The sequence below is a fragment of the Sinocyclocheilus rhinocerous genome, unplaced genomic scaffold (genome assembly GCF_001515625.1).
Source record: "Sinocyclocheilus rhinocerous isolate Xijiao unplaced genomic scaffold, SAMN03320098_v1.1 scaffold1624, whole genome shotgun sequence".
In the NCBI taxonomy this organism is placed as follows: Eukaryota; Metazoa; Chordata; class Actinopteri; order Cypriniformes; family Cyprinidae; genus Sinocyclocheilus; species Sinocyclocheilus rhinocerous.
The window spans coordinates 32881-52127 of record NW_015639527.1 but is presented as its reverse complement, the minus strand read 5'-3'; the positions used below and the strand labels follow the sequence as shown (position 1 = coordinate 52127).

The 19247-nt window shown below is 38.2% G+C and overlaps 1 protein-coding gene across 1 annotated transcript; it reads left to right on the top strand.

The window, feature by feature from the left end:
* Positions 1–301: 301 nt before the first annotated feature.
* Positions 302–18469, top strand: map6a (microtubule-associated protein 6a). Its single transcript, XM_016567095.1, has 5 exons — positions 302–1277; positions 9493–9706; positions 10455–10660; positions 15020–15130; positions 18315–18469. The coding sequence occupies exons 1-5, from the start codon at positions 565–567 to the stop codon at positions 18442–18444; spliced, it is 1374 nt and encodes a 457-aa protein (XP_016422581.1). The 5' UTR covers positions 302–564; the 3' UTR covers positions 18445–18469.
* The last annotated feature ends 778 nt before the right edge of the window (positions 18470–19247 follow it).

The following is a 19247-nucleotide window of genomic DNA, read 5'->3' as shown; positions in this document are numbered from 1 at the left end:
TATCAAATAAATACAGCCTTGGTGAGCATAAGAGACTTCTTTCAAAAACTTTAGAACTATATAGCCTATACAGAGAATAAGAATAAGAGTAAGTATAACATGTTTGAACTATTTTTGAGCATCCTTCCTGATTTCCAACAGAGATGTCCTCAGAACTGTAGTTTAGTGGGCGGGGATTCGAGCGCAACTCCGCCCATTACAGACGTTGCGTGATGATGACAGTGGCAGGTGATTCAGCTCCTCTCTTGGATGCTGAGCGGAGGAGGCGCGCGGGAGGGGCAGCTAGCTGTGTCTTCACAAATTCTCGTATCATAACGAGCGCAAGGGGATCAGGACGGAGCAAAATCTGAATATTTCACAGGTAAAAATCCCTCAAGAACCGGTAATGCCTCTTTTACAGTGGATTTATGTTCTGTCATCTTTGACAGCATCGTTTTAAGGGAAAACATTGCGAATCGGACATTTTGTGACACGAGCGCGTTTAGTTCCACAGACTGAATAGAAAACAGCTTTGAGAAAAGGAAGAGATTGACATAACAGAAGGTAAGACGTTGGCAAACCATCATGGCATGGCCCTGTATCTCCAGAGCCTGCTGTATGGCTCGGTTCTGGAACCAGCTGGACAAGGGCGACATTGCGGTGCCGTTGGTTTTCACCAAGTACTCGGACGTGTCCGAAATGCAGCATCTTCACCTGCAGCAGCCTGCGCCGAAGGTCGCCATAGAAACGCAGCCGCTTCACAACGACCACGACGCGGTGTCCAAAGGACCTCCAGCCCAGGATGAAAACATCTTAGGATCTGTGATGCGCCAGGACTTCAAACACTGGAAAGTTCGCCCGGAGCCCAGCTGCAAGCCCAAGAACGAGTATCATTGCCCTGAGGTTCCTTTTAACAACAAGACCCAGTATCAGAAGGACTTCAAACCCTGGCCTATCCCAAAGAGGGGAGATCATCCTTGGATCCCCAAACCCTCTCCGACCATCTCAGTGGGCAATGACCGCATCCCTGACAGATCCAAACACACCTTAGAGATGATGGACAGTGGGGTGGAAAAGAGCGAAATTGCTGACAAGGTGCAAGAGAAGGAGATCCTGTCTAGTGAAAGGAAAAAGAGACAAGCCAAGAAAGTGACCATGGTTTCTGAAAACAAAGCTGGCGTGAAGTTGGACAGGCAGAGAGTAGGGGATGCCACCACTACAGAGGGTAAAGGGAGGGCAGCTGTGGATGCTCTCAACCGGCAGATCAAACAAGAAGTGTCCTCTGGCAGCTCCTACAGGTATGGCTGATTGATCATCAATGAATGATTGTACAGTAGTGAATAAAGACCAGGGGTCCGGAACCCCAGCTTCCAAGGGGGCCTCAAGATAACTAAAAATGATTTAAAATAAGACAAAACAATTACTAAAAGAAGCTAATACAGCTAAAAATTAAGATCTTACAACTGTCAATTTATTTAGGAACCAGGATTTTTTGTACATGTGCAACAAGCTTGTATACATGAGGAAGCCTGATTTTAAAAGTGTGATGGTATTGTAAATCCTGGAATGATGATGAAAATTAATAAAATCACAAAATGTCAATACATTTTTTATAATTTTCTAGTTATGCAAAGGTCTCAAATATTGCTATTGAAATTGCTATTTGTAAAAAATGTAAATATTCATTCACTCATTTAAACATCTGAAATTATGAAATTTAAGTATCTATAATTATTTAAATACTTATATGTTATAATATAATTATTATAATAAATTACTCTATTTATTTATTTTAATATATTGAAACTGATCCTTGTTTCTGGAAGTAAAACAGTTAGAAAATCAGTGGATTTGTCATTACAGCAGAAGTATCTTGGTGGGACCTTGATCACTGTCATTGACAGTGAGTCAAAAAGGTTGAGAACCACTGTTGTACAGGGATTCAGACAGAGGCTTGATTTGACAGTAAAACCTCAATTGAGCCGTTATGCTAAATAATAATAATGCGAAATAATACAAAATAATGTCTCTAAAAAGGAAAAATGGATTAAGTGGGGGTTAAGAAATATAAAATACCACTAGACCAGTATAAAAACAATTGAAGTCAGTGTAAAGTACCAAATGGAAAGTGTATTGTAGAGTGAAAAAGCCATAAGGAGGTCAGCTGTGGGTTAAATCTTGTGTATACTGCTGTACTAACACCTACAGATGGCAGGACATGCAGGGGGCTGGAGAGCACTGGAGCAGAAGCTGTTTTTGGAAAAGGCTTTAATTTTCTTCAGGGTTAGCTTTAGGGTAAAGTGAGGCCATTGTGGCAAAGTGAGTGCATTGTGGAATTCCTAGTTGTTAAAGGATTAGTTCACTTCCAGAATAAAAATCCCTCACCCCCATGTCATCCAAGATGTTCATATCTTTCTTTCTTCAGTCGCAAAGAAATTAAGTTTTTTGAGAAAAACATTTTCTCCATAAAATGGACTTCAATGGTGGCCAATGGACTGAAGGTCCAAATTGCAGTTTCATTGCAGCTTCATAGGGCTCTACACGATCCCAGACGTGGAATTAGGGCTTGTACATCGAAACGATGAGTTATTTTCTTTAAAAAATAAAAATGTATATACTTTTTAACCACAAATGCTCGTCTTGCACTAGCTCGACTTCACGCATTACATAGTCACGTTAGAAAGGTCATGTATGACGTAGGCAGAAGAACCGACCCAGTGTTTACAAAGCGAACGTGCAAAGAAAGTCAAATGCCCTTTACAAAAAAGGTAAAACAACGATGTCGTTGAAGTTGGAGGAGAAAATGAGATGGAGTTTTTCACCCTATACTCTAATTTTTTGAACCAGAGTACACATGAAGAGCTAACCGTGCGTGACCTTTCCAACGTGATTACCTAATGCGTGAATTTGGACCTTCAACCCGTTGGCCACCATTGAAGTCCATTATATGGAGAAAAATCCTGGAATGTTTTCCTCACGAACCTTAATTTCTTTGCGACTGAAGACAGAAAGACATGAACATCTTGGATGACATGGGGGTGAGTAAATTATCAGGAATTTTTATTCTGGAAGTGAACTAATACTTTAAAAATCTATTTGTTGAGGTGCAAAAAAGGGGTGTAAAATTGTCAGGTTTGTGAAATTCAGAGAGCAGTCTTTACAGAGCCCTAAAATAAGCTTTTATTTTCCAGCTATAGCATGTAAAACATGGCTTTTTCACTTGCTTTTATTTGCATGTCTTTGTTTAAAACAGGTGCGAGTTGAAGTTTGTATAGTGCTGTGCTGTTCCTGGTCCTACTTGGTATTCAGTTGCCTTTCAATCACTTTTTTATTACAAACAGTGAACAATAAATGTGTAAAGAAAGAACGTTCTCCGTATTCTCAGAATTGAGTTCTGGATCTCAGTTGAAAAGTCTGTCATTGTTATTGTGGAGTATTTGTGTTTAATTGACAGGTGGCAATTGGTCCATAATTCACCCACTCATTCATGTGCGCTTGCAAATCACTCATGCAGCTGAACAAGATTGAGCTTTTTTGATACTCTGTACAGTTATGATAAATTGCTTGTGGTGCTTTGCAGGTTGCTTTGGATAAATATGCTTGTATACATTATATGGTGTTAAATTTAGCCTGAATTGCGTTGAAATCTTGCCTTTAGACCTGCGTATATTAGGCTGGTGTTATTTGTTGGGTGAGAATTTTAATCTCAAAATGCCTCTTGGTGCATCAGGACACATTTCATATTTCCTGTGTGGATTTTTTTCTTCTTGACTTGGAGGAAAATACACAAGAAGACAAAACACAGAGTCATCAGTTCAGTTTGCTTGACAGTGCATGCATGAATTGTTATAGTGCGATTCTTTAAACTGAAAAGCTCAGGATTACCAGTAGTTTGACTTAATCTCATGTTTAGTCCTGAGTTTTGCTTTGTTGCCTTGTCATGCTTCAAAGCTTAAGCTTTATGACACAAACTGATGAAACTGGATATCAAAAATTATCCTCTTACTGTAAGAAGCCTGTGAAAAGCATTCTGTGGTGTTTTATTTTGAGCCAGAGAAATCAGGTGCGCCTTGACAGGATGCGGTAAAGAGGAAGTTGCTTCCTTCATTTATCTCTCTACTGTCTCTTGCTCTCTTTCTACCTGCAGATCAGTATGCTTTGGTCTGCAGTTTATATCTCTTGTGCACAAAATCTTGGAATAACTGATAAATTTTAGCAGTTTAAGTTTTTAGCAGTTATTTTGTATTTAGTAGTTATTTTAGGGTTGTTTTTTGTTTCTTATTGTTTCACTGTTGACTTGACTTAAAAATAGAACGTACCTACGATTCAGAGTTGTTATTGTTAACTAAAGGTGCATCCCAAGTGATGTACTTGTGCACTATTCTATGCCATTATGTAGTATAAATTAGGGGTGTAACGATATTCAAACCGAACAGAAAAACCACGATACACCACCCACGGTACATACCGCGGTACTCTCATGGCGTACCGCGATGCTCTCTTGGCCTACTTCACCCCCTGCTGAGACACTTCATGTGCAGAACAAATCTGTCATATAGGCTATATAAAATTATAATGAGAACATGTCCTGTAAAAGAATATGCCATGTTTCAGCGCGTTATGTAAAGAATGCGTCCACAGAGTTATATCTTCATGACTAGCACAGTCAAGTTTGCTTCTGCAGCCACTCACAGCCTTTTGTGGAACTATAAGTTGCAATATGTTGTTTATATATATATATATATATATATATAGTGTATATATTATTTATCTCATATAAGATGCATTTGTTTGAATTACGCTGCAGGAAAGCACTTTATTGTAGGCCTACTACTGCGATTATCTCTGAAGTGTGCAGCGCAAGCAAGCCCCCTCAACAGCAGTTAAACATTCAGAGCAGCACAGACACGTCCACTTGTGCATTCGGGTCATTTTGTGCAGATATAAGTCGTAGTATTAAGGTTATGTAGTATAAATAACGAAGTGTATCCTATATGAGATAAATCTGATTAGTTAAATCCCGTTGATTAAAAACCCGCTATCAAAGTACGGGATTGTACTGGTGATCTTCAGCGTGTGCAGCTCAAAACAGAAATGAGCGATGTGATGTGACATGTGGCCAAGTATGGTGTCCCATACTCAGAATTTGTGCTCTGCATTTAACCCATTCAAGTGCACACACACAGCAATGAGTAGTGAACACACACACATAAACCATGAACACACACCTGGAGCAGTGGGCAGTCTTTTTTTTTTTTTGCTGTGGTGCCCGGGAAGCAGTTGGGGGTCCGGTGCCTTGCTTAAGGGTCTCACTTCAGTCGTGGTATTGAGGGTGGAAGAGAGCGCTGGTCATTCACTCCCCCCACCGACAATTCCTGCCAGTACGGAGACTCGAACCCGCAACCATTGAGATTCAAGTCTGACTCTCTAACCATTAGGCCACGACATTAAAGCTAAATAGAAATATAACTTTGACTAAAATTAAAATGAAATATGAAAATATGAAATAAAAGGTAATTCATAGTATTAGTAAATACTATAATAGTATATAAATAATACTAGATATAGATTTTAGATACTAGGGAAAATAAGAAAAAATTTTATTGTATTATGTGTGTATATATAAATATATATACATATGTCTATCATGACAACTCTCTGAAGATTTTAGCATGGTAATAGATATGACAATGTTAATATATTTGGTCTTGGCAGAATAGATCTGCTACACTGCTGAATTGCTGCTGCTGTTGGTTATTGCTGTTGTGGTAGATTATTGCTGCTGCTGTTGCAAAGCAAGTACAGGAACTTGTTGCCAATACGGTGCTGTGAGTATTTAAGACATACTGCTGCTGCACAAATAGCATATATAATAACCCGTAGTAGATCTATACAGGTGGAGCTGGGGAAGGTGGAGTGTTTCAGAGGAACTCTGAAAGTGTGCTGCGAAATGCAATAGTGAATACTAACTAGCCATTTATATGTAAAGCAGCAAGCTCATTGGCTGCGCAGGCAACATGAACCAATCAGCTTTTAACACTGTGAATATCATCAGTTTGTGTTAACGACCCATCAGCCTGCACCATCTATATATATAGTAAATCATATAAGTCAATTTGTGCAATATGATGTACAACAGACATTGTATAGCATTATGCCGTAAATTAATATACTTTTATGCCTTTTCTCCCTTCATGCCTTTCCTTTCCTCCCTTTTCTTGTGTAGTGCAGTAATTGAAGACGCTGTAACAATTCAAAGACTGGAATTGATAAGTATAACAGAGAAAGCAGCAGAGAGAGAGAGAAATAAAAGAGTTTTGCCTTACAGAATTACAGGAATTATCTCATTGGGATTCACTTGGAGACCAAAGTGAATGTCAGAAGGAATATGTCATGCTGTTGATGGAAACCTATTGATCTGACAGCAAGGCTGTTACTAGAATAAGAAGGGACAATAAAAATCTAAATTAAATAATCAACTAAGATTGCACATTTAATTATTTGCAGTGCTGGTGGATTAATAGAATGAGTAAGTTTTACAGTATTCATTAATCCAAATATGCTGTCTATTTTTGGTAACATCAAGCACTGTTGTCATCTAACAGGTCTAGACTACAAAATAATCAGGATGTAGTTTTTGGATCCAAGTAAAAAGCAAAACAGCTTTACATGCTTCTGTTAAACACCACGTTACTCCAATGTGCCAAGTCTACCCATGGTGCACTGCTCTGGCTCCCCACTACACAATTCTCTAGTGCCAGCCCTGCATATCACCATAGTGACAAGGCTGCTCACAAAAGCTCAATGCCTGGGGAGAGGAAGAAGTATCAACCTCACTGTATGCTCAAATCTACAGATGACTTTTGATGACAGCACTTAATTAAATGTGTGAGCTCATTTGAATAAATACTGTGCTTTTCCATTAAATTAATTCTATTAAATTAGAAAATAAGCTGGTGTAATACAGCATTGTAGAACAGTGTTGATGCCCGTTATCAAATGAATGATTTGACAGCTGGTACCAAGTACTCATTTACAATAAGCACACTAAGCTCATTGTTGGGAGTCCTGTTGTATGTGTGTAACAGCCTTCTCTCTCTGTCTTTATGTCTTTCTCATTCTCTGTCTGTCTTGTTCTACGTGTGTGTGTGTGTGTGTGTACCTGGTATTTATCACGTTATGGACAAGGATAGTAATACTAGTAAATTTTGACCTTGTGGGGACATTTTTGAGGTCCCCATGAGGAAACAAGCTTATAAATCATACAGAATGAGTTTTTTTGAGAAAGTAAAAATGTACAAAGTTTCCTGTAAGGGGTAGGTTTAGGGGTAGGGTTGGTGTAGGGCAATAGCACATACAGTTTGTACAGTATAAAAACCATTACGCCTATGGAATGTCCCCATAAAACATGGAAATGTGTGTGTGTGTGTGTGTGTGTTGCTGTATAAACTCTGATCTTCTTTCATGTTTGTCCTGTGAGTCTTTGGTGCCTGTGGCCTTGGACTTCTATGAGCTGCTTTTGTGCTGCCGTTTTTTTCAAGCATTCTGACTGGACTTCATTTGTCTTATGTAACAACTTTCAAAACTCTAGCAATATCATCAAATTCACATTCCCAAAGAACAATTTATCAGAAATACATGATGTTTGTACATGGTCCTTGTTTAGGCTAATTTTCTAGCTAGGTTTTGATGTATCCTTAACCTTAACACACAACTAAATTAAATGTTCATACCTTTTGCATACTTTTAAAGATATTTCCATTGTAATAATTAATATTTTATAGTGATTTTGTTTAAGATTGAAAGTTTGGGTCTGGGACATGGGTCAAATCTAACAACAAAATCGATACATATCGATACATTTTTACAACCTGAGAGTCTGAGAGAGAATTATTTTCTGTTGTTTTTCTGCTTTGTTGTTGATAGAGATGCACATGTATTTAACCTGAAATATTCTTTTAAAACGCATGGCATGGGGCATGGTTTTCACATCCCCTGTTTTCTCTGAGGAGGTAAATGCTCCCCCACATGCTGTCCCATGACTTTGTTCATCAACTTGGTGCTCACATAATAATGGGCCCTTTCTGTTTAGAATCCTTCCTCATTCTGAGTGTAAAGGAGTTTGATCTAGTAATGTTATCTATTCTCATCTCCAATTTTTCTCTTTTTTTAGGCCTTATTATAATATATCGGAATGGTTGATTCGGTTTCATACAGAGATGTATTAATTTGCTCCTTACTCTCATAAACTAAAGCAACTAATTGATCTAATGTGATGATAATGGTTCACTTTGCCTGGCATTCCCATCTCTTCCTGTCCTGTCAATCCTAATTAATACAGTCTACCCTCTGAGGCTGTAATGTTACGGAATCAAAAATAAAGAGAGAGAGGTCAAAAGGAATTTTTAAAAATGAAAATGAATAGAAGTCATGTAAATGTTTACAGTGAATATCCATTATTCCATCTTTGCTCAGCTAGAAATCCTCAGCTAGAGTAAAACACGCTCACAAGACATCATGATTAGAATCTGGAATTCAGAAAACAAGTGCACGAATTGGTCTGAGTGATTCAATAGTGAATCAGTTTGTTTTTGAATGATTTACAAAAAAACTGAGTTTGTCTGAGACGTCTGTTTTGTGCTGGTCTTAGTGAGAGAGTTCTGTCTGTATAGCGTGCATGTGTGTTAGATGCACTGCAATGGTAATCTGCAATGCACATACCCGTGTAGTATATACCTTTTGTCTGTGTCATCTCAGTGAATAAAGACTCATTACTCATCATAAAGGAAGGGCCTCAGGAAAAACTCAATGTGATGCAAATGAGGGAGGGGGATCTCTGCATTATATCAATCTAGATCTATAATGCAGTGTCTATATGTAGCAGTACCAAGTAGTTATTCTATATGTAGTCTTTGTTGTATCGCATAGCGCCTTGATGTAATTTGAAATATTGTTTTCTTGATGTGTTTGTTCTGTCAGAACATAAAAATGAATGTTAAAAACAGTGATTGTTGACCATATAAAATTAAAGTTTGAATTAAAATTCAAGTTTTGTGACTAGCCTATGTATAATGTAATATATGAGGTCATCTACTATATGTCGGTGTACTTCTAAACATTGACAGTGTAACTTTTGTCAGATATGTGCATTTCTTTTCAGAAAAAAATGGATCAAAAATATTGATGACTCATCTTAGACTTGGATGGTTTAGCCAATCAAATGCTCTCTAGAATGAGAATGTCCCACCCCCACATACCACAGACTAACAAATTGCAAATAATGGTTGACAGCTATGAAACTAAAGCCTATTGGCTAAAACAAAACATGGGTCATTATTTTTTTCCAATAAATTCCCCAACTCAGTTTTAATGGTGGACATTAAGGATAATATTTCAGTGTCATACTCTTTCTGGTTTGTACAATATGGTCTTGAAATTCAAAATGTGTCGGTTGAATCACTCATTACACTCAATTTTCCAATAATTGTGATGTTATCTGTTTCTTAATGTCAGGACTGAGTTCAAAGCCTACACAGATGTAAAACCCGTGAAGCTCATCAGGGCTAAGTCTCAGTATCATCCTCCCGATGGGAAGACTGATCAGGAGACCAGCTACAGCGCCACCTACAGGCCCTACCAGGCCACTCAGCAGCCAGATGAAAACAAGGCCCTGGAGAGGAGGAGGATACGCACACTGTACCATGAACCTTACAGAGAGAGCAGTAAGGTAAGAGCTGTGGAAGTTAAGGAAAAACAACACAATATTTAGATTAGCAGTTGGGTTTTTTAATAGGTTGATCACCTTTATTCTGCCCTAATTTTTGAATGTTTGGTTACATTCTTATTTATAAGTGTATGTTTGTTGCAGAAGGCTGGAAAACAATTATTGGGTTCAGCATTTTCATGATGTCAGCAGTGTATGTGCTCAGTGGCTGGAAAATAACTGAACAACAGTTTTCTTCTCAGCAGTACTTTTTCAAAGTTGTTTGACATAACTTTGGCCTCAAGCTTTGAGTGTATTTTCTGAGTGAATCAGCATCAGTTCTTTATTTCATTATGTTGAGCGACCTGTGACACACTTCTCTGTGGAGACATATGACAGACCTTTCCAATCATTTAGTCTGTTTAAACCCGCCCCTTCCTTACAGTCAACCTCAAGCTCACATTCAGATCTGCCTTCATCCAATCAACAGTTGATGGAGAGAACCAAGTCCTCACCCTACATTTTTTTCTTTTTTTAAAAAATCCATTTCACTCAAATGTACGTCACAACATTGAATAAAATATATTTTCTGCTGACATGCCCAGGGCTGAATTAGCAGGAAATATAATCTATAAAAAATAACCAACAATATCAATGTCCAACATGTCCATCCAATCCGAATCCCATCCTATGATATTTCCCATTGAATAACAAAATATGTCACATAACGGTTGTAAAATACCATTTGTGTGCCATTTTATGTCTTATACAGGTGGAGAAAACCAGTCTTCCTCGCTCCAAACCCAAAAAGAGCACAGCTGCCACACCTGGCAAACCTCTGAAAAAGTCCAAGGAGAAACAGGTGGCATTGCGTGGTTCGAAGAAGAAGAGCTCCGAGAACCAACCTGAGACCAGAGCAGGGCAAGGCGACAAGGAGAAAAGTAAAGAGATCAACAACAAACTGGCTGAGGCGAAAGAGTAAAAACCATTGCACTTCTTCTCTTATTTAATCTCTTCCCGAAAGGGTGAAAGCAGAACGAAGGCTGCAAAATTATTTAATAAGAGGTTCTCATTCCTTTACTGTTCTGTCCATTGCTGCCCCCTCCCTCTCTCTCTCTCTCTCTTTCTATCTGATGCACCTCTCGTTTTATTCCTCACTGTATATTTCCAATACCCCCCACCTCTCTTTCTCTCACACTCTCTTTTTCTCTGAGAGGTCAGTGGGCTGATTTTACAAAATTTTCAGGGTTGGATTTTATGTTTTTCTCCTCTTTTGCCTCACAATCTCGCCCAGTAATATCAAAGCGTTTGCATTTACTATAGCTCCACCCACTCTCCTCATCTCCATGACGAGGTTTCCATGGCAGCCACTCTACTGGTTGGCCAGTGGATGCTCTTATTTTGCATGGAGCCATTGGCTCTGTATGCACTTACCATCAGATGCACAGACTGGTGGGTTTCATTTATCAGGGGTTTTAAATTGAAGCTGATATGTATCCGATAAGCCTTTTGAAATCATGTTTATGTAAATTAGGCAACACATAGAAACCACAAAGGCCAATTTCTCAATCAAAAATCTTTGATAAATGTGCATCTTTGGTTTTAAGACTATATTAATCTGCTTGCTTTGCCTGTTTTATGTTATCATTTTATTGATCAAACACCCCAAGCTCCCAAGTGATATGTTATGATCTCAGATCACTTTGGTGCTGTGATGATTTGAATTATTTTGTTTTCTTGAGAACCATTCCATATCATGAAAATGTTGATGAATCCTTATAGGAACAGGATATGTCTAAATAGAACATCAGTATCTCCAAAAAAAACATCTGTCAAGGTCATATAAGACAACTTTGCCTGGACAACCAAATGGATGTAGTACTACTGTAACATGATATTGCATTATGGGATGTACTGTAAATTTGTCTTTGGATAGAATAGGATTTAAATGTTCACTGTGATTTTATGTGCAAAACAAACCAATAGAAATTCAGTTTTTTTACAAACTAAAGTATGTTTATGTATTGTTTGGTTTTGAAGTTTTGGTGGAATTCTATTCCATCATGCACCATAAAATATGTAAGGACCACAACACAACATTTAACATTATCTTCCACTCTGCCCAACTGTTTCTTTTTCTCTCACATGCACACTTCCCATCCCCCCTAAGGGAGCCCCCGAGGTAGACAGATGGGGTTCCCGAAAGTAGAATGAACTCAAAAGGTCAATAGATTAGACAGCTTTAAAATCAAAGCCCTTCTTTATGTGAATGCAGATTCAACGTATTAATTATTAATGACTTTTCCCAGAGTGTCTCCTTCTTTGTTTTGCTCCTGCATCCCCCATTGTTCAATGACTGACATGATCTGTATTCTTGACTAATTCTGTTTGTTATCATGTGTCCCTTGATGTAATGGTAAGTCGAATGCAGTCTGTTCGGAATGCGGTTTGTTTACTCTCGATTGCATGATCATGTCATCTTTGTTTGTTTTATTCAAAAGTTGGCCCCAAAAAGGCCTCTTCCCAAGATGCACATGTATGTATAAGGGTAAATTTCATGTGACATTTACTTGTTTCCGTCTGGTAACAAAATTGGGACACAAGCCCTCATCACAATCTCTGAATCAAGTGACCTTAGAGGTTGTGAGCCTGTAATGCAAACTTAAAACTAACTTACAAGAATACAAATCTATCATCATTTACTCACCCAAATAGTGTTTCAAACCTGGACAAAAACCATTATATCACAGAAGAAAGAAAGAAAGTCATACATGTTTGGACGACATTAGGGATAGTAAATGATAGAATTTCAATTTTGGGTGGACTACCCCTTTATAGTTTAATGCTGATACATTCACAGAGATGATTTTGTGTTGGCAGTGAAATCTTTTTAGATATAATCTGATCAGGCCTTATGTAACAGCTCATAATCATGGCTTTGCATGTGACAGGACACTGTCGCAGATTCATGTCAGTTTGTGATAAAGGAACAAAGATGTTGGTAGTTCATGGGACTGAATAGCATTCATTTTAGTATCTAAATATCTTCATTTGCTGGCATTATGGGAGTGCATTGTGTAAGATAATGCTTTGCATTGTTTTTTTTATTTGTTTTTTTAAACATGTACCTCCCCTCTGCAAATCCTCTCTGTCTCTGGTCTCATCCTTTGAGGTCTTCTTCATTTTCAGTATGTCAAGTATGTGATCTCATTGTCCTGTTTGCCCAATCAGTGCACAGTAGTTCTGTAATCTATTGCCAGATTGAAGAAATTTCAAATTCCATTGAACACACGGTACTTCTATCCCTCACAGCCTCATTTTCATTCCTGTCAGAAATTAAATATGGCACTACCCTGGCTGCATTCAGAATAGTATACTACTCTCATAATATTTTATAAAGCTAAAAATATACAGGAATAGTAAGAATAGCATGCTATTCAAGTTCAACCGTAATCTTTTTATCTTTCATGGTGTGCACCATTAGCAGTCTAACACTAGAAAGCGAAGATTCTGCTTCATGTATGAGCTTGATTGACACAGCCATTCTGCCGCGACTTTCCCATTGACATACCATACCATGTACAATTTTGTTCAAAGGCAGTTGAGATGTATTATAACTATGTTTACTATTATTTATGAAAATATATAATACATTACAATGCATTGTGAATACCTTGAATGTATTATATACACAGGCTTCAAGTCCAGAGACATAGACATTCTGTTGGACTTGTGGAAAGAATTCGTAAAGAATGAAAGTATCTGTTTCTTCAGTCTGGCTGTAGAATAGCCCATTCTCTTTTGCACTGTGCTCTGAAGCTGACTGTGCCACAGAGTGAGGGCCTTTTCTTGTATTTTGCAGCCTTTGGTGACTCAGTTACTGTTCATATAAGAGAAATTAAGGGACGACATTGTTGGGAGACAGAGGAGGAGCAGCTAACGGGTTGTACATGTCAATGAGTGTGTGTGTGTGTGTGTGTGTGTGTGTGTGTGTGTGCTTAGCACAGGTGCTATCTATAGTCCATGCATACTGAAAAAGGAGAGAAAAAAATATGTTATGTGAAAGAGCCTCAGATTTAACTGTGGAAATGTGAATTGTGATTTCTCTCTTGCTTGCTCATATTTATTGAAATGAATAAATGCAAACGCAGAAACAGAGGTGTCGTGGTTCATTTTGTTTGAGATGTGGGAGGGTTTGGGAACTCAATGGTAGGTGCATCTGTATCGTTTCTCCCTGTCCTTCTGTCTGTCTCTCTTGTCACTGTCATAGACGTCGAATCCACATGGAAGGGAACTATTCCGATGTTTATGGTTTACGTTTGATTTTGCGATTCTCATATTTTGTGTGTGAAAGGCTATGGAATAGGTTCTGGCATCTTTTAGGTTGTGCATATTGCTGTCAGCTGAGAGTTGAGAAATATATGTTTGCATCTTGAGTGAATCTGATATATTGCGGCTTTCAGTGCCTCATATGTGCAAAGTAATAAAAGGTGCAAAACTTCCTATTCCAGGATCAAATATCATAGATTTACCTAAAAACTGCAATTATTCCATCCTGAATAGACTGAAATCGTCCTTGAAAGATCAATATGTGTCAGTTACTGTGAGTCTCTAATGACTGGCTTTAATGATGTGATTGATTGATTGATTGATTGAAATTTGGTTGATTTACATAATGATTTTATGCTTTGGGAGTTAAAGGAATAGTTCACCCTAAAACAAAAATAGTTGTCATTTACTCACCCTAGTGTCATTCCAAACTTGTATGACTTTCTTTATTCTATTGAATACAACCGTTTTTGACCAATTTTGACATATAATGATATTTGTATGGGAAAAAAGCATTCTGCAAATCATTTCCACATAAGTCATACCAATTTGGAATGACATAAGGGTGAGTACATGATGGCAGAATTTTCATTTTTGGTTGAACTATCCCTTTAATTACTTTAATGTTCAGCTAACGAGTAATCTTGTCGTTCGTTTGAAGGGTTATGCTAAAACAGTACCACTACATTCAGCTCTGTCAGCCCATCCGAGATATTGGTTGGGTGCAGACACTAAAGCAACACCTGTGGCGCTGTACGATGCCCGACCCAAGGTAATTCTCACCTGAGATTAGTTAAGCTTCTTCCGCCTTCATGCGTACTTCAGCAGCACAATTATTACTCACTGAGAGAAACTAGTGTTACTAGTGCTTCGTACTCTAGTGTTTCCATCGAAATTTGGAATGACATAAGGGTGAGTACATGATGGCAGAATTTTCATTTTTGGTTGAACTATCCCTTTAATTCCTTTAATGTTCAGCTAACGAGTAATCTTGTCGTTCGTTTGAAGGGTTATGCTAAAACAGTACCACTACATTCAGCTCTGTCAGCCCATCCGAGATATTGGTTGGGTGCAGACATTAAAGCAACACCTGTGGCGCTGTGCGATGCCCGACCCAAGGTAATTCTCGCCTGAGATTAGTTAAGCTTCTTCCGCCTTCATGCGTACTTCAGCAGCACAGTTATTACTCACAGAGAAACTAGTGTTACTAGTGCTTCGTACTCTAGTGTTTCCATCGAGAATTTAGTACACCATAACTGTTTAGTGTTCTTCATCTTTTGATTTGCTCCCATGCGTATTCTCTTCCATATGGAAAGTGTTGGGCCAAAGGAGGCTGACTAGGACAGTTTGACTGCTCATGTATGTTGTTTTCCTGTTGTTAATGTTATTTTTGGAGGATGTTGAGCACTTTGTTACAGTATTTATTTTTTTTATATACATGCATGTTCTGTTTTAATGTTGACTACCATCACATACAGGCTTGTTACTGTGTTCTTGTAGAAAAATAGGTCAGGGAAAAGGCATTTTTTCTTAATGTATTCATCTGAGGCATTGCTCTCAATAGAAGAGTTTGAAGTGTCACATCTTTTTTGTGGTACTTGTAATTTGATGTACTATCAATCTCTTCTCCCTACTGCAAGAACAATCCATTTACAGTGAACTTTAAATGTCATTCATAGATTAATTCTTTTTTATTTATTTATTTTCAGGAGATTAATGAAATTGAATTTGATATTTAAATCTTTAGTTTTAGAAGTTAGAACAGCACATTGCATTCTTGTTCAGTGGTGTCTGTCTTCTTGTTTTCATGCTGCTTTTATTTCTGGACTTTTCCTTTGAACAACCTGAGATCACGGTTATAATTCATCTATTTATTTGGAGGATGGGGTCCAAATGTCTGAGACATCAAAGGAGTTTGGGTTTGGGGCATTGTGATTTATTGTGCTGCGTTACGTCATTTTTCCTACCGTGTCCGATACTAAAATACGTGCGACACTCTTTGCAAAAAGCGTGGGAATTGTCGATGCTGCTTCCCGATAAGAAATTTAATTCCTCCGTCCAGCTGTTGTTGAATTTGCAGCTATATTTTGTTTTGTTTTTTCGCGTAGCACCACCTGAGCTTTCTAATGCCATTTCTACCAGTGATGGTTGATTCAACTTCAGCCGTCTAGCCCAGGGGTGGGCAAACTTGGCCCTTCCAGGCCACTTTCCTTCAGAGTTTAGCTCCAACCCTAATCAAAAACACCTGAACCAGCTAATCATTGTCTTCAAGACTACTAGAAGGCTACAGGCAGGTGAGTTTTATCAGGATTGGATCAAATCTCTGCAGGAAAGTGGCCTGGAAGGGCCAAGTTTGCCCATCACTGGTCTATATGCACAGATATCAACAGCGCAACTGAGTTGTAGGTTACCAGGTTGAGGTCACAAATGGGTTCAAAATTTTATGATCTGTCTATTGTGTGAGTAGGATGCGTTTCATACAAGATCTCGCAACTGGACAACCTTGGAATAATATATTGATGTGATTATTCATATAACGAGGTAGGGCCATACAAATTACGGGAGTTTCCCGGGAAAAATAACAAAGCGGGAGATGGGTATGAAATACAGGAGACTCCCGGGAAAAACGGGAGTGTTGACAGGTAGCCTATGGCACCTATAGGAAGAGGGAAAATGAAGAAACTGCCTGTAATTGACCGTGAAAACTCACATTTTATATATATTTTTTAAATAAAAATACAAAGTTATAGTGAAATAAGACGTTTATTATTATTATTGTTTAATAAATTACATCCATTTGGAAAATTACCACTTCTCATTGGGTGGGCCACAGCTGAAAGCCTCGCCACTGCTTTTGAGTATATAGTTAAATGCAATATTTCACTAAAAAAGAAATAGTATAAATATATATAATGCTTATTTATTTAATCATAAAAACATTTTTGAGTGTTTTTATAGCAAGATCTGGCAACAGTAATGAGTAGCCTAATTCTAACGTACCCTGTGATTTCTGAACGCACATCCAGAAAAGACAGAACTGATACAAGTTTAATAACAGCTAGTTGTTCAGTTTGGTTCCATACACACTAGATTTTCTGTAGTAAATGCGGTTGTCACTACCTGCATTTTTCATGAGTCAATTCGGTTGTAGAATACGGTCCTGTGTGTACGGAACAGGATTAGACACTAAAAGGTTAACTGCAGTGTAGGCTATACGTGGCCTATTTGCTATTTCTTCTGGCGGAAGGATTCCATTTAATGAATTTGCTTAATCCAATAACGTTTTAATGAACGTTTGCGTCCTTAATAATTTAAATATGTAGTGACTGTTTGAATACAGTGAAAACGTAAATAACGTTACAGTCCCGGCTAAATGGGTTAAAGTCTACTGTGCCTCGTGCCTACAACGCCCTTTTTCTGCGGCTATATTGACGATAGAAAACGGAGATATTTAGCATATGTTACTGGATATTACACGTAGCCTATTTCTCATCAGAATATTCATTCAAGCATTTGCTTGACCGTTATGACTTACATCGGTCTCAATATACAATTTCTAAATAGAAATGATGAGTATAATTTGGTCTCAGAATGCTCAAAACTCGTTTCTAGTGCGCGCTGTTATCTTCCGGATAAAACACCTCATGTTGTCTCTCTTTCAAAACACCTCATGTTGTCTGTTATCTTCCGGATAAAACACCTCATGTTCTCTCTCTCTCTCTCTCTCTCCCTCCCTCTGTCGCCCTTCCGCTCTCCCTCCCTCCCTCTGTCGCTCTTCCGCTCCTCCTTTGGCAATAACACTGTGCTGCTCTTTAGAGAATCTGAGTCTGGCCTCGGACGAGTCAGCGATTATCCGCGGGTAGGTACCTCTGGAAGAGAACCACTGGTGGAACGACCAGAACCACGTCGGGGAGTAGTCCGGTTCGCTCCGGATGTCAAGTACTGACACAAAGCACATGAGAAAGAGGAAGGCAGCTATAGACAGAACAATGAAGTAATGAGAAAATATTTTTGCAGACAGAAAGAGAGATGTGTTCAATTAAAGTACTGTATGTATATAGGCTGTTGTATGTCATAGGTTAAGATTAAACGATGAGCTTCATCACTTACATTGGTCTCACTATAAATAGAAATGCTGTGTAAAACGTGGTCTCAGAATGCTCAAAGCCTCGTTTCTTCTAGTGCGCACTGCTATCTACCAGATAAAACACCTCATGTTGTGTCTCTGTGTCTCTCTCTTTCTTTCTCTCCCTCTGTCGCCCTTCCGCTTCTCCTTTGGCAATAACACTGTGCTGCTCCTTAGAGAATCTGAGTCTGGCCTCGGACGAGTCAGCGATTATTATTCCGAGGGTACCTCTGGAAGAGAACCACTGGTGGAACGACCAGAACCACGTCGGGGAGTAGTCCGGTTCGCTCCGGATGTCAAGTACTGACACAAAGCACATGAGAAAGAGGAAGGCAGCTATAGACAGAACAATGAAGTAATGATAAATATTTTTGCAGACAGAATGAGAGACGTGTTCAATTAAAGTACTGTATGTATATAGGCTATTGTATGTCATAGATTAAGATTAAAAGATGAGCTTCCAATGAGAAAAACATGAACAAAAAGTAACTGTGCTCCCAAACTGTTTGCAACAACTGAAATGGTGCTATAAATGTATTTTCTATTTGATGCTATTTCTCAAAACATAGTGTTGCCATGATGATCATTTAAAGTAGCAAATATCATGTGTCATTAAGTGCTTCCTTAGATTATAACATACTGTTTGAAAGTCTAATAAATGTGATTAAATTAGTGCATATCTGGCTATTTTCGTGTTTCATTGCAATATCCATTAAGAAATATGTTCCTCATAGTTTTTTTATTAATAATAATAAACAATAAAAAAAATATTTTTTGACATTAAAAAATATCTGATGCATCCTGGAAACTCATCAAGTATCAGTATCATACTGTATATTTAATTTGAGTTCATTATGACAACAATAGAAGTCAATGGAAAGTCCCCATCATGATGAAAACACTGGGGGCTGTCATTTTCCATTTTCCAAGTCAGCTGTCTTCGTACTAATCGTCTGAATAATTCTACAGCTCTTGTGTTATTATGGAGACTCTTGAAATTCTAGATGAGATGAAGGCTTCATCTTCACAGACACAAGGAGGCAGATTAGATTAAATAGAACATGGGCTTTTATTTAAATTACAACACAAATGCTTCATCTGCATTCTTAT